The sequence below is a fragment of the Cnephaeus nilssonii genome (assembly GCF_951640355.1).
Source record: "Cnephaeus nilssonii genome assembly, chromosome: 7".
Taxonomy (NCBI): Eukaryota; Metazoa; Chordata; class Mammalia; order Chiroptera; family Vespertilionidae; genus Cnephaeus; species Cnephaeus nilssonii.
In genome coordinates this window covers 58114806-58136009 of record NC_137078.1, presented here as the reverse complement: position 1 = coordinate 58136009, position 21204 = coordinate 58114806, and the positions used below count along the sequence as shown (strand labels likewise).

The 21204-nt window shown below is 45.4% G+C and overlaps 1 protein-coding gene across 2 annotated transcripts in view; it reads left to right on the top strand.

Moving 5' to 3' along the window:
- CACHD1 (cache domain containing 1) overlaps positions 1-18760 on the top strand; it is a 238354-nt gene extending 219594 nt beyond the window's left edge. The window contains exons 21-28 of one of the 2 annotated variants that reach the window (XM_079777692.1): positions 277-437; positions 792-878; positions 2395-2511; positions 3705-3856; positions 5413-5574; positions 7058-7135; positions 7958-8059; positions 16415-18760. In XM_079777692.1, coding sequence (XP_079633818.1) covers positions 277-437; positions 792-878; positions 2395-2511; positions 3705-3856; positions 5413-5574; positions 7058-7135; positions 7958-8059; positions 16415-16653 — 1098 coding nt within the window. In that variant the 3' untranslated portion in view covers positions 16654-18760. The remainder of the gene's footprint in view (positions 1-276; positions 438-791; positions 879-2394; positions 2512-3704; positions 3857-5412; positions 5575-7057; positions 7136-7957; positions 8060-16414) is intronic. The other variant, XM_079777691.1, reaches the window with a different exon arrangement.
- The last annotated feature ends 2444 nt before the right edge of the window (positions 18761-21204 follow it).

The following is a 21204-nucleotide window of genomic DNA, read 5'->3' as shown; positions in this document are numbered from 1 at the left end:
AGGAAAGAACAGATTAGAAAAACAACCATGAAAATTTTATTTTATAATTATAGCTAAAAGAATAAATGATGTACATACAGCTGTTAAATGAGCATCATCTATGATGGGATTGTAAATGATTTTTATCTTCCAGCTTTTTAGCATGACTATGTCCTGCTTTTGTAATCAGAGACAAAGTGTTACTGTAAGCTATTTTCAGCAGATGGTTCAGAGGCCGTGGTAGGGCTGAGTCTTTGCATTGTTGTCTGTCACTTTTGACACCTCGGTTGTCTACAGGGGGATTTGACGAACCTTGTGCACGGCAGCCACTGTTCAAAGTACAGGCTGGCAAGGATCCCGGGAACCAACGCGTTTGTGGGCATTGTCAACGAAACGTGCGACTCCCTTGCCTTCTGTGCTTGTAGCATGGTGGACCGGCTCTGCCTCAACTGTCACCGGTAAAAATGCTATGGGTCCTAAGTCTCTGTTTATCATGCTGTTGAATAATTTCACTGATGCCAGTCATTCCGAAGTGGCATCTGCAAAATAAACAGAAAGTGCTGTGTGTGTCCTGGAGAAAAGGAAAGTCCTGGTTACAGAAGCATTTAGAGCTATGTTGTTTGCAGCCTCCTTATCCAAAGAGCAGTGGGTTGAGGCCGATGGTGTATCTAAACTTTTGGTCATCATTTCGTTGTGACTATCCATTTTAACTAGCTCCAGTGTTGTTTGGCTTGTTTTGCTTCCCCTGGTATGTGAACAACATGGCATTTATTATTGACCTTCTGCATGGTAACTTTCTCTTTGCTTTTCAGAATGGAACAAAACGAATGTGAATGTCCCTGTGAGTGCCCTCTGGAGGTCAATGAGTGTACTGGCAACCTCACCAATGCAGAAAACCGGTAAAAAAAAATTATGTACTCTATATGGGGTGTTCCCCCAAAAGTGTGTACATACTTTAACAGCGGGTAGCTGAGTTTTGAGACTGAAATGTATTTTAACAAACACTACCTTTAATTATTCAAAGTATATGTATACATTTTTTGGGACAATAAAAATGCTGTGAGTCTTGTTTATAGATTTGTTTGGGTTGGGGCATAAGAAGATGATTCATTTTTCTTATTTAACTGTTCAGTGAGCCACATTTCAAGTTCCATAGCGCCTTAAAATGAGTCCACTTCCAGGTTTAAATGTAAATGCTGTGGAAGACTGACAGTATATGTGCTATACACAAAAAATATGAGACTGTTACAGGCATGTACTGAGTGCCTACCCCATGGCGGTTATTTTATGTACATTAAGTCACTTAGTTTTCGAATTAACCATGTGATAAATATGTAGGTATATTTTATACGCACACATGACATAGCATTATTTATGCTAATTACAAATTTTAAGACTAGTTAAATAAATTGTGGTAAGTCCCTGTTCCAGAACTTAAAAGGAAGAATATTGTGTGTATGCATATTAGTACAGTTGACCCTTGAACAAAGCAGTGGTTAGGGGCAGCACCCTCACACACACACAATCAAAAATCTGTGTATAACTTTTGACTCCTGCCCTAACTGGTTTGGCTCAGTGGATAGAGTGTCGGCCTGCGGAATGAAGGGTCCCAGGTTCGATTCCGGTCAAGGGCATGTACCTTGGTTGTGGGCACATCCCTAGTAGGGAGTGTGCAGGAGGCAGCTGGCCGATGTTTCTCTCTCATCAATGTTTCTAACTCTCTATCCCTCTCCCTCTCCTTCTTCCTTCCTCTCTGCGAAAAAAATCATTATATTTAAAAAAAACAAAAAACTTTTGACCCCCCCCCAAAAACTTAGTTGTCCCTCGATATATGTGGGGGATTGGTTCCAGGATCCCCCACGGATACCAAAATACACAGATGCTCAAGTCCACTGTATAAAATGCCATAGAACAATGCAGAGAGTCCGCCCTCTGTGTGTGCAGACTCACAGCTACGGATCAAAAACAAGACAGGTACTTACTGAAAAAAGTCTCATGTAGTCTCATGTATAAGTGGACCCATGTAGTTCAAGCCTACGTGTTCAAGGGTCAGCTGTGTATACTTATTTAGGAATAGAATAAAAGTATAAAAGGACCCCCATTAAACCGACAGCAGTGGTTACTTCTGAAAAGTAAGATTGAGAATGGTGAGTGAGGGAAGGTAACATCCATTTTTGATTTTATATATTCCTATTTTGTTGAATATTTATGCTTTCCTAATTTTTTTTATATTTCTTTTGTATGTCAAGATGAACAAATTGAAGCTCAGAATAGTTTAGTGATTGGCCCAAGATTTTATACAGCTAAGTGGCAAAGCCAGGATTCAAACCCAGATCTGTCTGACACCGTAGGGTCAGGGGCATGATGAGCTTGGCATGTGCGTTGGTCCTAACCTCCAGACTTGCTCCTGAATAGAAACCCAAGCTGCGAGGTCCACCAGGAGCCGGTGACGTACACAGCTACGGACCCTGGCCTGCAAGATGCTCTTCACCAGTGTGTCAACAGCAGGTGCAGTCAGAGGATGGAGAGCGGGTGAGCAGGGCCCAGGGATGCGTTCACGTCAACGTGGTGGTGTGGGGCGTAGAACCCAGTAAAGTACAGTGACCAGCAGCCTCACCGAGCTTTTCCAGCTGGTATTTGTTATTCGTCTTCTTGTTGTTTTAAAAAGTAGTATCTTTTTTTTTTTTTTTTCAGAACCAAAACTGATACTCCATAAGCCTTTTATTTATCCACCAGGTTTAAGCTCATCCAGTTTTCACGTGTTACAGCTACTTGGCATTTGTACCGTATGTGACAAATGATTGGGAAAGTTATTCTGGAGATAAAGTGTGAAAATAAATGAGTGAGGGGACATGGCGAGAAGAAGCAAGGGGGTGGGACAGGAACTCGTGGGCTCCAGAACCCGGCGGTCAAGGTCCTGTGTGTGACGCACTGAAGCTTATCCATTTTATCTCTTAGAAAGCAGATATGCTTCCTGGTGGTTTTGAGAACTGAAAACTGTGTGTCCTCTTCTCACTCCACCTCCTCCCTAGGGTGTTTGGGACTAGACAGTATGGGCACAGAGGCTGTGGTAACCTATAGGGGTGGGAGTGGGGTGATTCGTTTATTATATAGAGAGCTGCACGTCCATTTGATGGAACGGTTAGTGGGTAGAAAGGGCAGCCAGTTCTACTTTGGGTGTAGATTTTGGCAGATGAAGGGTAGGAATAAATTGAGACGTTATACAGTAACCAAAAGTCAAGTAAGTTTGAGAAATACTGCATATATTCTTTTAGAGCCATAGTACACTTAACTTATTAAAAGCTCTAAGAAATTGGCAGTAAGACAATCTGTTTAACTCACCTCTATTTCCCAAAGTTATTTGACCATATTTTTCTTCCTTTTTTTTTTTTATGACCATACTCTTGGGTGGTGTTAGGCCAAAGTCCAACAAACCTTGGGGCTACTCGGTCTTTTAAGGTGATTTTAAATAATCCTGCACTCATCCATGCTGCATGGATTTCATGGTTGGATTCATAGAGAGCCGTTTTCTTTCTCTCATTTCCACGTTGTTGAGGGACATAAAGCAGGTTGTTGCTATTCTCGTTTTATAAGGAAAGGAAACTGATGCTCCAGGAGTCAGAGCACTCGTAAGGAATGGACATCTGGGGAGCTGGATGCCCAAGCCCGCATGCCCTCCCCGCCTGGCTCTGTTTCCTGGACACTCAGCCTCGTCTCTCTGGCAGGGACTGCTTTGGTGTGCTGGACTGTGAGTGGTGCATGGTGGACAGCGATGGAAAGACTCACCTGGACAAAGCCTACTGTGCGCCCCAGAAAGAATGCTTTGGGGGCATTGTGGGAGCCAAAAGTCCCTACGCGGATGACATGGGAGCCATAGGTATGTTTGTTGGGAACCCATGGTAATTTGATTCTTGAAGACACATTTTCCTGTCTTTGTAAAGGACAGAAATCTTACCACGATCCTCTACGCTGCCTCCCTGATTCCTTTGCCAATAGTTTTTCATTACAAAACCAAGGCCGCTGATTGCCTCCAAAGCTGGCTAGATAATTCCGTGCAGAGTGAGCAGCCGTCGGTCCTGCCAGGTTTTGCAAGCCTGGAATTCATTCTCATAAAGCGTGTTCTGATAGATGTCAGGCCTGATCTCCGCGTGGCTGAACCCCAGAGTTTGTTTGAATGTGAGTCCCAGCTGTCAGAAGCACAGGGTGGGTGGAGGGACCGCCACACATCCATTTCCCTCACAGCGTTTGCAGAGCAAGAAGTCGTGTGGCCACAAGTCATTATTTAGGGCCACTGAGGTCAACAGAAGCCAGAGCTACCCAGTGCAGCTGGAGTGGCTTAGAGTGGGGGACAGGATCACTGTAGGGAAGAAAGCCTCTGGGATTGGGCTCCAAGACCTCACAAATACTACCTGCACCCCACAGTGAGATCTCCTCCGTGTCTTCACGGAGTTAGCACAAATGCCTAAAGCTTAGCTGGCAGGAGAGGCAGATATTTAAGCCTTTAGTGAATACCTTGTTTATTAGCAACTCCCCACATTAGCCCATCAGTAGAAGAAAAGCTCCAATGTGAGGACGGGTCCTGAGCTCACATGTGACTACTGAACCAGGTTAGCACACAGTGGGCGTGACCTTGTTCTAAGTCACTTTGTATACCTACCTGCAGTTTTCTGTCTAAAAAGTGCAAAGGGTGGCCCTAGCTGGTTGGTGCAGTGGATAGAGCGTCGGCCTGTGGACTGAAGGGTCCTGAGTTCGATTCTGGTTAAAAGCTCGGTTGCAGGCTCAGTTGCAGGCTTGATCCCCAGTAGGGGGCGTATAGGAGGCAGCTAATCATTGTTTCCTCTCTCATGGAAGTTTCTAATTCTCTATCCCTTTCCCTTTCTCTCTATTAAATCAATAAAATATATTTTAAAAATTAAAAATAAATAAAAAGTGCAAACGTTTCCTTAAATCAGCGGTTGCCAACCTTTCGGACCTCACGGACCACCGGTGCTCCACAGACCACTGGTTGGCGACCACTGTTTTAAAGGAAACCCACAAGCTTTGAAATGTGGGATCTTTTTAAACACATATTGGTTATACTGGGTGCCATTTATTCCCGTGAACTCAGTCACATGACCCCAAAGAACCCACCTTGCCCTCACCACTCTCACCTCTCTTGCAAGAGCAGCCCCACCCCAGGGAGCTGGGCTCCCAGCACTGGCCACCGCATGTTTAAGTGGTTCTCATCTACTCACTCATTTTACTAGATCTTGCTAATTGTGTTCTTACTTCGTTGAAATTTAATTTGAGAACCAGGAACTAAACGAAGTCACTGCTCCCACGTTCTTGTGGGTCATCTTTGAGGAATTCAAAGCTGAGAGCAGCTCTCCTTGCCCTCACCAGACCCCTTCCCGCTCTATTCCTGACAAGGGACGTCTGTTTGTTTTCATGAAGGTGATGAGGTGATCACATTGAACATGATTAAAAGTGCCCCCGTGGGCCCCGTGGCCGGAGGCATCATGGGGTGCATCATGGTGCTGGTCCTCGCCGTGTACGCCTACCGCCATCAGATTCACCGCCGGAGCCATCAGCACATGTCTCCTCTGGCCGCTCAAGGTGAGCTCGCAACGAAAGAACCTCAAAGCTCCCGCAGCGGGCAGCAGCCTTCCGCGGGTGCTTCCAAGGCCGAAGGATGGTGGCTAATCATGGGGGCCTCTGAGCATTTATAAGAACAGGGCTGCACGTCCAGCCTCTCCAGAGGGGTGCAGAGGGCCCCAAGCCTGCTTGGCTCCTCTAGCCCCTTTTGAGTCCCTAGGAAATTGCTGGCTCCTCTCCCTTCTTACGCAGCATTCGCCCGCCACGCCTGCTCTGGAGCAGGCCAGCCAGGGAGCTGGAATGCCGAGTGGGAAACGTTCTTCTTCACTCAGCTCAGATGTGTTGCCCTTGCTGTTCCCAAAACACTGGCCAACCACAGATGCCCCAGATCACTATGGGCAAGAACAGGAATCATTCTGTTGTTATCTATTTTATTATACACTGACCTCTGAACGCATAATAATCTGGCCACTCAGTGTACTTCTCTTGAGTACCTCATTTATTTGATATCAAAGATACTATAAATCGTGCACTTGATCAGTTTTCCCCTTTGCACTGGCTGATAGAAAGCTCAGGGCAAATAGGTGGTTGATCTCCAGCAAAAGTCTAGAATACTTTTGGTACCCATTTGAGATACAAATACACTGAGTGGCCAGATTATTATGCGTTCAGAGATCATCATAATCTGGCCACTCAGTGTATATTTTGTGAATGAACACGCATTCAAAGGAATAATCACATCTCTTAAGACAGGATAGGTAACTGAAGCCTGGTGTCAAATGGTTAGTCTGTAATTACTGCTTCTATACCAAGAGGTAGATGTGGTATCTCTGTTCCTTTGCAAGGGACAAAACCATTTAACGGCCACACACACACACCCCTCCCCAACCCATTCCGAAAAGCTCTGGGGTGTGCTCACTGAGCTATATGGAGCTGAGGCTGATCCGCATTCTTCCTGGACCAGGTCAGGAGCCACTGAGCTCACCTGGCAGCCGGGGACACAGGGGGCATCGGCCGGTTTGACTGTGGCCACGATCCTGATGGGGGAATCGGGGGAGGGGGTGGGTAATGCTGCCCAATTCAGTGACAGGGCTAAGCGCCAGGCTCTCGCCCCTCGGTAAGGTGGGTTAGACCGAGGGTGGCTGCCATCCAGGGTTGCCTTATGCCTGACCTTTTATATGATTGTGTAGCACCATTTTATCAACTCGGTCGGCTGGCGTTTGAGACCATTTCCTTCTGTTTTGGGTGTTTCAGCAGAGTTTGTCTCTATCACCTTTTCTTCTCTTCAGAAATCAGTGTCAGGTCCAATTGTTCACTTATTCTCCCTCTTCAGATTCCTGTTCTCTATTTTAAAAAAGGGGGTATTGGTTTTTCTTTTCCAAAATCGGATTCTTCTTGATGGAATGCTGTCACCCAGCCATCCAGCGAGCACGCTGCAGGGTATTACAGTCGTTGGTTTTGTTTGATTAAATAGTCATGTTTCTCTCTTTTTAATGATGGGTAGAAATGTCAGTGCGTATGTCCAACCTGGAGAATGACAGAGATGAAAGGGACGACGACAGCCACGAAGACAGAGGCATCAGTGAGTACCCAGCTGCCTCGCGCAGAGGTGTCAGCAGGAGGCTAATCCGGAATAAATATTCCTTTTTATATCCTTTTGGCTTGTATTAAAATTTAAGAAGCTTTGACATGATGAGGTCTTTCCCCCCGTTTTCATTAGGAATACGTGTAGGGGTTTGCTTTGTTTTAGGAAATCTCAAAAGATTTCATGATATTCTTTTTGGAATTCATTGCTTTGGCCTCACCCTTCCATTTCTTCCTCCTCCTCATTACTGTCCAGCATAGTGTATTAGAAAGGGGAGAGTCCCGGATGCATTTTCTTTAATCCCTAAACTAATGCATACAACTCGGGGAAAGGCGCAGCTCTTTATCAAAAGAGAACTCCATTAGTGTTGAGATACTATAGGCTTCAACCACTTAGAGCAGGGGTGGGGTATGCCCGGCCCTCGGGCCATATAAGACCCACCAAATCATTTGGTCTGGTCCTGCCGAGGCGTTAGGGGTGAGTTAATTAAATGTCTGAGCAAAGATAGCAGGCTAATTTTTAAGTTCATAATTTTGTATGGCCCAATAATGATGTTATAAATATCCAGATGGCCCCTGGCAGATAAATGGTTCCCCACCCCTGACTTAGAGCCTATCTTCTTGATGCCTGTGGAGATAGGAACCGCTCCCTGCCCCAGTTCTAAAACCAGCTCCCCTAATCCTCAGATTTTTTTTTTTTAATTGCATATTCTAACTCTCCACAGAGCAACCCCAACATGTAAGTGAGCCTGTTCAGAGTAAATGTCCATGATACAATAAGGACATGGCGTAGGAGTGACTCTGTCCTTGTCTTCCACAGTCAGCAATACTCGGTTCATAGCCGCGGTCATGGAGCGGCACGCACACAGCCCGGAGCGGAGGCGTCGCTACTGGGGCCGCTCGGGAACCGAGAGTGATCATGGTAAGGTCTCGCCTCCTGCACGAGGGCCAGCGCTCATACCCACTCTTCTCTCTCCTTCCTGTTCTGTGCTCAAGGAAATTATTCTGACACGATTTTCCAAAAAAGACACATTCCAACGTGACCCTGTGATAAGAGCCCAAGGGTGGGGGTGGCCTTGGTGTGTCTCCTCGCTCCCGGGCCCAATGAGATGACCCCTGGGTACACAGGTGGCTTTCGCCCTGAATAATGTCTGAGTGAAAGCTTCTCGCCACCCACGTGATTCTCAGTAAATAGGCAGCCTAAATAGGTCCTACCTCCCAGTGTTGCTAGTTGGCAAACACCAGCATCCTCAAGGCTCTCCCAGGCACGTACGTGGGGGACAGGGCAAGAGTCCATGCTGTCCTCTGGCATTCCCCGCCCCGGCCTCCAGCCCTGCCTGCGAGGCTCTGGGCAAGTTGCCTTAAAGAGACAGCATTTACTCTGGGCCTTGACGGGTGAGGAAAGAACGTTAGGGACAAAGGGACTAGTGGGTACAGTCCCGGAGTTGTACAGAGTCCTTGTCGGATGCTAAGGAGGGCTCCGGGCTGCGTGGTAAGGCGCTGAGTGCCAAATGAGCCATGAATCTGTGCCACTTCACTGCTCACCTTCCCGGCCCGGCGTCCAGGTGGCTGTTGTCATACAGAACAGCAGTTTTTATTTTTCACATAGCTGTTTAATTCTCCCGAAGTATTTATTTTCTCACTAGAATCAGGGTGTTTTTTTTTTAATGCATGAATAATGCATTTAGTTGACTCTGCTTTCTGCACATCTATCCTGAAAAGGAAAAGAAAAACATGTCTTCAAACAGAGTGCTCCCACACCTGGGTGAGAAATGCAGGAGTGGGTATTTGTCAAAGCAGCCGTGGCCTTTTCCCCCCACAGCCAGGTACTCGGGCTCCCTTTGGAAAACGGGAGCTAAAGCTCTGATTGTAAATTGGAGACTGTTAATTTGAGCTTTGAATGACATTGTTCCCACCAACGAAATAGAAGCATTGCGTTTCTGTGGAGAGTCAAAGCAGAACTTAAATTTTTCTACCTCTTTGACTTTCTGCCTTTTTTCCCCTAAAAACCTTTGAACATTCTATAAATGCATTCTGCCAGGCAGTTCTGTGCCTCTTCTCCTTTGAATAATAAAACAGGTTTGAGGCTACTGAAGTTCAACAGAAATAATTTCTTATTCAGCAGAAATACTGAATCCTCTCCCTCTCTCCCTCTCTCCCTCCCTTGTCCTCTCTCCCCTCCCTCCCCCTTATTCTCCCCCAATTGAAATTACTTCAGTACTAAATTGGAATTCTGAGGGACGTTGAGAATGTTCCATTAGCTCTCCCATTGTCTTAGTAAAATGGCATATGAAGCAACAGCTTAGATAAAAGGAGCAGAGCAGTGTCAGTATCTGAAAGCCAGGGAATCCAGCTAAGGGCTTGCTTTCTTTCATTTTTCACAATAATTGGAGCCCTGTTATCCCCAAGGAATGAAAAATAGTTTCTCGTGCAGACAGAATGCAACGCTAAAAGAAGTGGGAGACATTGACATTCCGCGTAATTCGAGATGCACTACCAAATCAATAGCCTTTAACTGCATGTTGTCGTATTCCCGCACCCGTATGGTGGGTCAGTAAAATTGGTGGCATTGAGTTAATGTCCCTATCATGCGTAGAAGATAAAGCTGTATGTCCACATTAAAACAAGGATCTACTAGTAATCTAATTGTTTTGTCGGCTCGCTTCTAGCTCATCTTTATTGTCCTATATGGTGACTGTATTGCATCTGCTCTTTGCTAGGCATGGGGGAGGGGGGACTTAGAGAAGGGGAGGTGTCTTTTATGTGAGGCAGCCGTGGTGTAGAAGAGCTTACAGGAGAAGGTCAAGCAGAGTTCACTTGGGATCTCACCACTCCTTCTCATTACAAGTTGTGAGACTTAGCGAAGCTACTTTGGACCTCAGTTTCCTAATTATTAAAACAGGATTAGAACTTCCTCGCCAGTGAAGTTATGGGGATTAAACGAAACCCTGTATGGCAGACAGGAGCTCAGGGTTGACCTCCCCACCTGCATACCCACTCTGCCCTCGAGCAATTTACAGTCCAGGAGTAAACAGTAAATGAATGCATGTTTCCCTAAAACTGATAAAAGACTGACTATGACAGCTTCCTTAAAGGAGTAGAACAAAGAAGAAGAAGGTTAGATATTCCTCTTTTATCTGCAGGGAAATCATGGCAGACCCCAGGGGGAAAGTGGCATGTGCTGGCCCTTGAACTGGTAGGATTGTAGGGCCATAGTTCTTTGCTACTCAGGGAGCATAGTTCCACAAGAGTTTGGGGGTCTGATTCACAAAAGAAAACTCAAAACAGTAACACAGATACACTTGACTTTTGTGGTACGGTTCAGACTTGTGATGTTCCTAGAGTTAAAATTAATTGTTACCAGACTAACCTTTCAGGTTCCGTTTTTTATTTAGAAATATTTAGTGTGACCAACGGAGTTCTGTATTCAGAGGAATCTCATTTTAATTTTTGTATTTCAATAAAAAATTCTATTCAAACTAAGTGGTTTTTGAAAAGTGAAATCATCTTTGTCAATATTCTAAGATTTCCTGGAACAATTGTTTTCAGCACTCAACTATTGACTGTTACTGTCACAAGCAGGTTAAAACAGTTAATACCTACCTGTGCTTTTAATTATATATCTGCTTTGCACATTCTTTCTCTTGAAGATTCATGTTCTGTCTAATCATCTACTGGCTTCTTTTTTTTTTTTTAAGATAAAAACCACCAATAATTTGTTCCTTTTGAATCTGTTTTGGTTACCATCTTATTAGAAACTTTATGTATATGCATATGAAGCAACATTTTCTTTTCTTGGTAAGAGGGAAATTTCCCCCAAGTTAAGCAAATTCCAAAACATTCAAAAGGCAAATGCTGAACCTTGAAAATCTGGTCAAAACCTGTGTAGTGCAGCAGACCATTGTCTAGAGGTGCAGATACTGTCCTGCAGTTACTCTCTGTGGCCACAAGGTGGTGAGTGAGTCCCTGGAGAGACCTAACATCCCTAATCATTAAGAGAGGTTTCTTAGAAACAGTCAGCTAAATATACAAGCAGAATAGCAAAGACCAGAAGCCTAATTTGACTCTTCTGTTCTTAATGGACACCTGATCTCCTACCTGAAACCTTTTTCTTGGTTGAGATCATCTTTGCAGAGATTTCTCTGCATACATCTTTGGACAGTAAAGAATTTTTTCCTTTGAAAAGTATTGGTAAATATCCTTTTGTGTTTTAAATAGTGCTCCCTCCATGAGTCAGAGACTGAGTCTTTCTTATTCATCACTGTTCCTCGTGCTCAACAGAGTTGCATGGCACCAAGTGAACAATTAATTTGTTAAGTGAGAATATGCATTTGTCTTTCTCCTGCTTGCCCATAACTTACTTCCTCCCTGCAGCTTTTTGTTAATTATTGAGATAAAGGGAAGCCTACGTTACAGAGGGATTGAGCAAGTTAAATAGGATGGCCCCTCAGTGAGTGGTTCACTTTGGAAGGGCCCCTGCTGGGGTTCTCATCAGAAAGCATCAAGAGAAATGGCGGTGCCGCCAAGTTGCCTCGGGGACACCTGCACCATCCCCACCGCCCTGGGTCTGTGACCAGTCAGGTTCAGAGCATCCCTGGACCCTAAGTCAGAACCCCTGGGCAGGGCCCGGGAAATATTCGATTGCCTTCTATTAGATAAGATTGTTGAATGTCACCACAGATAATTGGGGGGGAAATTCATTGATGCCTTTGTTTTAGGAATATAATATGTGATTTTTTTTTAATTGTGTGAGTATTGTGTTGAATATTAGGAGTGCAAAGATAAATAAATTATTGTGTTTTTTTAGAAAGAATTTGCTAATGGACAAGACAGCCCCATACTCTAACACAGTGAAATCTAAGATAGTGATGTACACAGAATGCCGTTTAAACTCACAGAAGGGACCTGGGCTGGGGGTAGGAGGTGTTGGTTGGGGATGCTTCCAGAGAAGACCCTCAAACTGAAGCCTGGAGCACAATAGCAAGAGGAGGACAGTGAGCCAGGCAGATGGAGCCCCCCTGAGTTTTAAATCATGAATGTGAAAATGAATTATCAGTTACTGTGGGTGTGTGCCAGTGACCAGAGACAGAAGGCTCCCAGGAGTATGTGGAGGAAAGATGAAGACAGCGTAGTCTAAAGGTTGGCCAGAAATAATCAACACAGACACTGCACTTTGACTAAAACCAGGTTTTCCACGTCAGCCCCTTCTATGTAGAGCAAACGGTGATGTAAGCATATGTAGCACTTTGTAACTGAGGTTGGGAGTCTGCCATCCAGTTTTTTGGGTGTTTTTTTTTCACAGTTTATTTTTTTAAATATATATTTATACTAGAGGCCCATTGCACAATATTCGTGCAAGAATAGGCCTTCCTTGCCCTGGCTTCTCTCCCGGCCGCCTGGGAGCCTGCAAGTCCTCGCTCCCAGCCGGAGCACCGCTCCTGTAGCTCCCTCCACCGTCCCCCCTCCCCCTCATAGCAGGTGTCCTGCCCCTCCCGGCTGCTCTGCGCCTGCATATGCAAATTAACCTGCCATCTTTGTCAGGTTAATTTGCATACTCGCTCCTGATTGGCTGTGGGCGTAGCGGAGGTACGATCAATTTACATGTTTGTCTATTATTAGGTAAGATTGTTGATAGTATTACAGGTATTTCCCATTTTCTCCCTCTTCCCCTCCTCCTACCAGTCATCCCCCATCTTCACCACCCTATTGCCTGTGTCCATAGGCTATGCATATACTAGTATAAGTTCTTTGGTTTATCTCTTCTTGTCCTCCCAACCCCACATTGAGGTATGTCAGTCTGTTCCATGCCTCCCTGCTTTGGGTCTTATTTTGTTGGTCAGTTCCTTTTGTTCATTAGATTCCACAAATAAGTGAGATCATGTGATATTTGTCTTTCTCAGCTTGGCTTATTTCACTTAGCATACTAGTTCCAGGTCCATCCATGCTATTCCAAAGGGTAAGAGATCCCTCTTTTTTACAGCTGCATAGTATTCCATAGTGTAAATGTCCCACAGCTTTTTTATCCACTCATCTACTGATGGGCACTTGGGCTGTTTCTAAATCTTAGCTGTTGTAAATAATGCTGCTATGAACATAGGGGTGCATATATTCTTTCTGATTGGTGTTTTGGGTTTTTAGGATATATTCCCGGAAGTAGGATCGCTGGGTCAAACAGAAGTTCCATTTTTAATTTTTTGAGGAAACTCCATACTGTTTTCCACAGTGGCTGCACCAGTCTGTATTCTACCATACAGTCTTACAGTCTGGACCCGTGGTCGGCAAACTGCGGCTCGCGAGCCACATGCAGCTCTTTGGCCCCTTGAGTGTGGCTCTTCCTCAAAATACCACGGCCTGGGCGAGTCTATTTTGAAGAAGTGGCGTTAGAAGAAGTTTAAATTTCCAAATTTGGCTCTCAAAAGAAATTTCAATCGTTGTACTGTTGATATTTGGCTCTGTTGACTAATGAGTTTGCCGACCACTGGTCTAGACACAGCACTGCCAAAGCTGAGAAACTAAGAAACTCACTCTAGCTCCCAATCTCTTAGTCTTGAGAGAAGGCATCACAATTTCCCCAGTCTCTGAACCTAGAAATCTTGACCTTATCCGAGAGGTAATAACTCTTGTCACACACACCAGGGGAGTCCATTTAGTCACCAAATCCAGCCCACCCTGCACTTGAAGAGTTCCACGCAGCCCACGGCTGCCCCATGTCAGGTCCTCGCCATCTCTTCTGGCTGACAAGCCAGCCCCGTCTTCTGAGCGTCTGATCGCTCTTTCCTTCTGTCCAGCCTCCTCATTGCTTCAAGGGATCACCCTAACACACGATATGTCTTTGCCATTTGCCTCCCTTGCCCATTACTAAATCCTAACTCATAGCTTCGACCGACCAGCCTTGCTGATCGGTTCCCAGCCCCCCTGTCCAGCCGCATCTCCCACATCGTCCTCCCCCACACCAGGCTTCTCACCACTGGCCAGTCCACAAGGGCCTTTCCGGCTACTCTGTCTGCATATGCTCGTCTCCCTGACTGTGGCACATTTCCTCTGCCCCTTCCTTTTCCTAATAAATCCCTCCTGTCCCATGAGGGCCACCTGGAGTGTCACTTACGGGGGTATCCTAAGGTCTTTTCAAAATCGTGTATTGTCCCTTCATTTTCTGTGCTTTGGCGCGGCCTTCATGATGTGACTTGAACTCACCTTCCCACCTTCTACCTGCTGGCACTTATCCTAGCCACACAGGACAGGAATGTCCTTAGGTTCCCACCCCCCTGTGGCTGTGCGCATCTGTTCTTTTGCTCACATCCATTTACCCAACTCCTATTCATCCATTTAAGCCCAACTAAAAGATGAGTTCTCCTGTGGCGCTCCCTCATTCCCCCCGCCAGACGTAGTTATTCCCTACTCTCGATTTTAACTATACCTCAATTATAGCACTTACCATTACCCGCATTACAATAAGCCTAGCTTCGTGAATATCTGCCTCCTGAAATCTTTAAGGAAAAAAGACATCTCTTATTTATGTTTTATCGTCTCCCCCCTCCAGCCCCACTGTGGTCTTCAATGAATGAATAATTGAGTTGAGTTGTGCTTATACTTGTTTTATTTCTCAAGCACTAGCTTTTGCGCTCCTTATTCAGGGGCCAGGTTTCTATCTTGGTATCTCCGGCAGGAGCCTAGTAGGTGCCCAATAAATATCTGTGGCATTGGACTGACTTCACTAATTGTCATTTGGGAAATGTTTCATTGAGGGCAGAGAATTGCCTTTCTCACTTTTGCACGAAGCACACATTTTCAACCACCGACTATTCCTGCTGGGCCGTATGCAGGCACGTCAGTTGCACAGCCACAAATGTGACTAGCACTGCCCACGGGTGAGTGCTGATGGATGCTAACTGTAGATGCAGCGGAAATATTAATGAGCTGTCACTTCTCAAACATTTTAAAGGGGATGTTTGCAATATTTAAAAACATGCCCGAGTTCTTGGAATGGAATCCTTTGATCAGCAAGGGCATTTTCTTTTGAAACGTGTATGACTTAGAATACCAGAAGAAATGAATCTTTAAATACGGTGGGCCAGCGCCCACAGAGAATAGTCGACTCCTTTGCTAGTTCCTGTGGGGGGGTGTGGAGTTGGTACTGGAACCTCAGGCAGGTTCGTTAACCTTTCTGATCCTCGCTTCCCTCACCTGTAAAATGGATATTAAAACGCCTGCCTTGTTGGGTTGCAGGAATGACATGACATCCGTGCCTGCCTTGGAGCAGGTGTGCAGACAACGGTGACAACTGTTTTTGTTCTTACTGTTGCATCACATTCGGGCATTTTGAAGCCCAGCTTTGCCCACCAGCCCCCAACCGATCTGAGACCTGTTAGGGTCTTTGTCTTGAAGCCACCTTTTTCAATATATGTATATTATTGATTTCAGGAAGGGAGGGAGAGACAGAAACATCATTGATGAGAGAGAATCATTGATTGGCTGCCTCCTGTACGCCCCCCCACTGGGGATTGAGCCCGCACCCCGGACGCGTGCCCTGACTGGGAATCGAACCGTGACCTCCTGGTTCATAGGTTGATGCTCAACCACTGAGCCATGCCAGCTGGGTGAAGCTGCCGTTCTTTTTCTCTTTCTTTAAAATAAAAAATAGTCTGAATCTCATCTCAGGGAAAAGTGTAGGAGGAGAGTTCCCCAAACGTCACTGGCGGTTATCTATGGATCAGACGGGACGGGAGATCATTTTGGCTTTTTTTTTTTTTAATATTTTATTAATTTTTTACAGAGAGGAAGGGAGAGGGATAGAGAGTTAGAAACATCCATGAGAGAGACATCGACCAGCTGCCTCCTGCACACTCCCCCCACTGGGGATGTGCTGGCAACCAAGGTACATGCCCTTGACCGGAATCGAACCTGGGACCCTTCAGCCCGCAGGCCAACACTCTATCCACTGAGCCAAACCGGTTAGGGCCATTTTGGCTTTTTATTTTGTTGGTTTAAGGAAAGGGCTCTTGCATTTTTTTTTTTTTTTTTTTTTTTCTGATCTAGACTTTCTCAGTTGTCTGAAATGATTAGGTATTTCTTGGGTAATGGTTTTAGGAAAATAACAGTCAACAAAAGCTCTCTTTAAAATAAGCACCTGGCCATCTGCCGGCAGCCTGCCGGCGCTTGCACCTGTGTAGCCCACAGGTAGGACCGCCTCCTGTGCCCTGCGAATGGAATGGGAGGTGACCTCTCCTCCCTGCGCCCGGAAGCTCCCAGCGGCTTACTTGTTTCGTTCATTTTCTAGGCTACAGCACGATGAGCCCGCAGGAGGACAGTGAAAACCCTCCGTGCAACAACGACCCCTTGTCCGCAGGGGTGGACGTGGGGAACCACGATGAGGACTTGGACCTGGACGCCCCTCCTCAGACGGCGGCCCTCCTCAGTAACAAGTTCCACCACTACCGCCTGCCCCACCCCACGCTCCATCACAGCCACCACCTCCAGGCGGCCGTGACCGTGCACAGCGTGGACGCGGAGTGCTAACCACCCCCCGCACCTCCGTGGGAGGGCGGGGGCGGGGCGGGGCGGGGCGGTGCCGGGGAGGGAAAGAACCAGCCTCAAATGCCCAGCAGGAAACCCCTTGCGTTTGGGGCTTTGTCCCTAGTGATGTGTCCCACCTGCGAATACATTGGAGGAGGAGAGACACACCCCCATCGCCCTGGGGAAGGTGCCCGGCTGGTTCTGCTGTGGATGGAGGGGAAACTGGCCTGAGAAGCGAGCCTGCCGGGACCCTCACGGAATGGAACTGAAGGCAAACCTCCAAACACAGAGACCAAACCTACACAGGACACATTGGGAGCCTTCGTTCAGCTGAGCCAGAGGAATGTGCTGAGGAGCCAGAAACTTTCGGCTCTCCGTAATGGGGCCGGACGAGGGGGAAATGTGCCCCAGCGGAGCCGGGGAACCTGGCACGTCCCGTCCAGACCCGACCCGGGAGCTACGTGTGCGCTGGAGACTTCGCTTTGTTCCTCGGCGGTACCCACGCACCACGATTGCTGTATGGGACTCGTGTGAAGCTCTAAATGATGCATCTCAAGATTTCTAAGTAAAGGATTATTTTTCTACTATTTATTGAACTTGCAGACACTCTCAAACTCTGGGGGAAAGAAAAGGAAGCACGTGAGACGTTTTCAGCAGTGATCCCTAGCCGTGTTGTGTGTAATGAAGTGGTTCTTTGACTAAGGAGTTCTATTTCTTATTTAGCTGATCTCATCTCCCCTCCCGCCCCACTCCACCAAATGGGAAAATGAAGAAATCTTTCTCTCTGACGTGTTTACATCCATTTTCTTTTAGACCATCATTGCATGGTCACACACCTTGGATTGTCATACAGGACAGTATTCTTTCTCTGGGTTTGGCAGAGGTGGGGAGGGGCAGAGAAATCCAAGAAACTGATAAAGAAAATTGTGTTCCTTTTTCACGCATCCCCACTCCCCCATGCAATGCTTTTCTTGGGTTTCTAGGAAACCTCGTGACACAACCCCAGCCTCTCAGCTAAGGGAGGTTGTGTTTAATTCTCCTTGTTTCAGAGACGATAAATTTGAAAATGTCCCTATTTTGATTCTGAGAATATTGAATGCATAAAGGAAGAAGCTTTTAAAATTGGAAATTTGGATTGTGTGTGAGAGATTTCTTTTGACGTCATCGTTCAAAGCTGCTGCCGGTTTTGCAGGAAGTTGCCCACCAAGCCGCTTTGTGACGTATTATTCAGAGATGAACCAGATCGGGCTAAGAGAACATGGCGTTGTAAGTTGAAAGTAGTGTTCTAATGACAGTGATGTATTTTAGATTCACCCGTTGTGATTCCAATATGTTATAAAGACATTCTTGCACCATGTGTGTGTGGTAAATCTCCGTTTACATGTAGTTGGAAAAAAGTCACTGATGTTTTCACAATAGGGTATTATGATATAATGTTTTTTTTTTAAAAAAAAAAGGCTTGTCAGCTGTACTGAAGCAAACTACGTGTGTCATCAGGAAACCCCTTCGTACTGTGTCTGACATGGCAGTCTAGTGGAATAAACTGTGTGAATGGACAGTTTTCATGGTTATAGTGATCTGTTCATGTACCACTGCTCGTGCCTCCAGGCAGGGGGCGTCCCCTTGTGTCCTAGCGGATGGGTCGCCAGGCTGAAAGCAGGCCTCCTTGCTAGGCTGTAGTCAAGGTCAGGGGCTCCTGGACCATTTTGAATATGCAAAGAAATTTAAGAATGTCATGGGATAAAGTGAGAAGCCGATATTTTAAAGTGTGGGGGACGTAGCTCCCTTTCCTGAGCATCTGTATCAGTGTCATGCACAATGAATAAATGGATGTTCTCGAACTGCTGGAGAGAATGGATGGCTTTCCTGACTTCCCGGAAAATTAAACCTCTCCTTGGAATACTGGGGTTGTGTGTGTGTGTGTGTGTGTGTGTGTTTTCCTAAAGTTAGGAACCTTCGTGTTATGACACTAGTTTCTTGATGGGGAGTGAGGGGGAGGGGGACTTGATGTTTCTAAGAAAAGAATCACAAGACTTAGAGCTTAAAAATAAAAAATTGTACAGCCTACTCAAATATAATAACAGAAGTGCATTTTGTGTCTTTTGTGATAAGAATCTCCCTTATCCTGAACTTGAGGGGGAAACCATTGAATTCTTGTACCTGAGTAAGAAAACGTAACTGTTTTACAGTTCCTGTGGAATATAGGACAACCAGGTCTGTGAAGTTTGAGTTGGGGGTACCTTTTGTCTTCTTCCCTAAGGGTTGCATATAATGTTGTTTAAACATTTGTTGTTTGTGTTGTTGTTCTTTAAAAGGAATAATGTGTTTTGGGAAACTTTTCATGGTGACCAGTATTGTTTCCTTTTGCTCCCCTCCCCCCGAGGTCCGCCCCCCCCCTCCAAATACCATGGCTTGGTTACACACTAGTCTTCCCTGAAATCCTGGAAGGAGGTCTTTTGAATGCCTTTTCATTCACTAATTCCTATAACCAACATTGCTTTTCAGTGTTGATAAGCACCAAGAGCTAGGGGTTCCAGGTCATTTTATTTAGCTAGAAAAGGAAATTTCCACCCAGGTGGTATGGCTCAGCAGTGGAGCGTTGACCCAGGAGCCAAGAGATCACCAGTTCGATTCCCAGTCAGGGCACATGCCTGTGTTGCGAGCTCGATCCCCAGTAGGGGCCGTGCAGGGGGCAGCCAATTGATGATGTTCCTCTCTTACCAATGTTTCTCTCTCTCTATCCCTCTTCCTTCCTCTCTCTGTGAAAATCAATAAAAATATATTAAATTTTTAAAAAGAAAAGGAAATTTACTGTTTGTGGCCCTAAAAAACAGGGTTCAGACCCATACTAGTTCTCATAGTCTATATTTATCTATTTTCCAGATACACTCATTTTACGTTAGTTTTTCCTTCTCTATTCTTGAGTTAATTTGAATGCTCAAGTAAACTTCATTAGTATTTTTCTTTGAAAAATGTTGTCAGATGTATTCAGACAGGTTTATTTTGCATGTCAGCATGACGGGTGTGTGTGGGAAGAAGACCTGGAAGATTACTTAAGCTGGCCTCCCTTTGGCAATGGACTCCTCGAATGATTACAGTGTTTAAAATGTATATCTGGTATAATAATCAAAACAGGCCAGCCCAGTCTCATCGGTGTCCTTTCTGGTCTGTTTGTGAGCAGAGGAGTGGTGATTTTCCTGGCTGCCATACAATGCCATATTCAGAATTTTTTTCTAAATTGTCAGGGGGAAAAAAGAATCAGGTTGAAAGATATATTTCTATGGCTATTATTTATAACTATACAAGATGGTCTGTTTAATAACTAAGGTGTGTGTTGATATATATAGATGTACATACATTTGAGATTTTTCTGTGTGTTTTTTTCCTCCAACCTTCCCTCCTCAGTCCTAAACTGCTCATAAGGCATCTTCTCAATCTTTTTTCTTTTCTTTTTTTTTGTGTTTTTTTTGTTTCGTTTTGTTTTTTTGTTAATCCTCACCTGAGGATATTTCTTCTGTTGATTTTTCTTAATAAGTCTTTATTGTTGAAAGTATTGCATATGTCCCTTTTTCCCCCATTGCCCTCTCCCACCCCATCCCCCTTTTTCATTGATTTTTAGACAGAGTGAAAGAGAAAGAGGGGGAGGGAGAGAGAGAGAGAAACATCGATGTGAGAGTCACACATTGATTGGTTGCCTCCCACACACTCTTGCACTACGGACAGGGATGAACCTGCAACTGAAGTACATGTGCTTGACCTGGAATTGAACCCAAAACCCTTCAGTCCAAGGGCCAACAGTCTAACCACTGAGCAAACTGGCCAGGACTTTCATCTTTGAATTCAGTTTCTTAACCTTTTTAAAAAATTCAGTATTGCCCCCCTCCTAAGGAGAAAAGTTTTAATTTAAATTCATCCTAACAAGAGAAATTAAACACTAGGGGATAAGATTTTGTTGAAGAGGGTAGCACTTTGGAGGGCTACAAACTATTGTAATATTTGATTTCTTTTCCTCCCCAAAGAATTAATTTTCACCTGTTTGTGGTCAACATTGCCCCCATGTGAGAATGTGTGTCTTGAAGTTCTATCCTCAGCCCCATTTTTAGTACTTGCTTGGGATGGTGGAGCACTGAATTGAAAGCAAGGAGGCCAGGAGTTAAAAACCAAACAAAAGTCTATGATCCCGGGCTCAGAATTGCCTTGGACTTTATTTAATAATATATATATATATATATATATATATATATATATATATATATATATATATATATATATTTATATTTATATTAGAGGCCTGGTGCACGAATTCGTGCACCAGTGGGCCCCTCGGCCTGTCCTGCGGGATCGGGCCGAAACCGGTTCTCCAACATCTCCCAACGGGTCTCAGCTTGCGAGAGGGCGCAGGCCAGGCCGAGGGACCCCACCGGTGCACCATCGGGGCTGGGGAGGGACCGTGGGAGGGCTCCAGGGCATGTTTGGTCCATCCCACTCAGTCCCAATTGGCTGGGACCCTAACAGCAAGCTAACCTACCAGTCGGAGCGTCTGCCCCCTGGTGG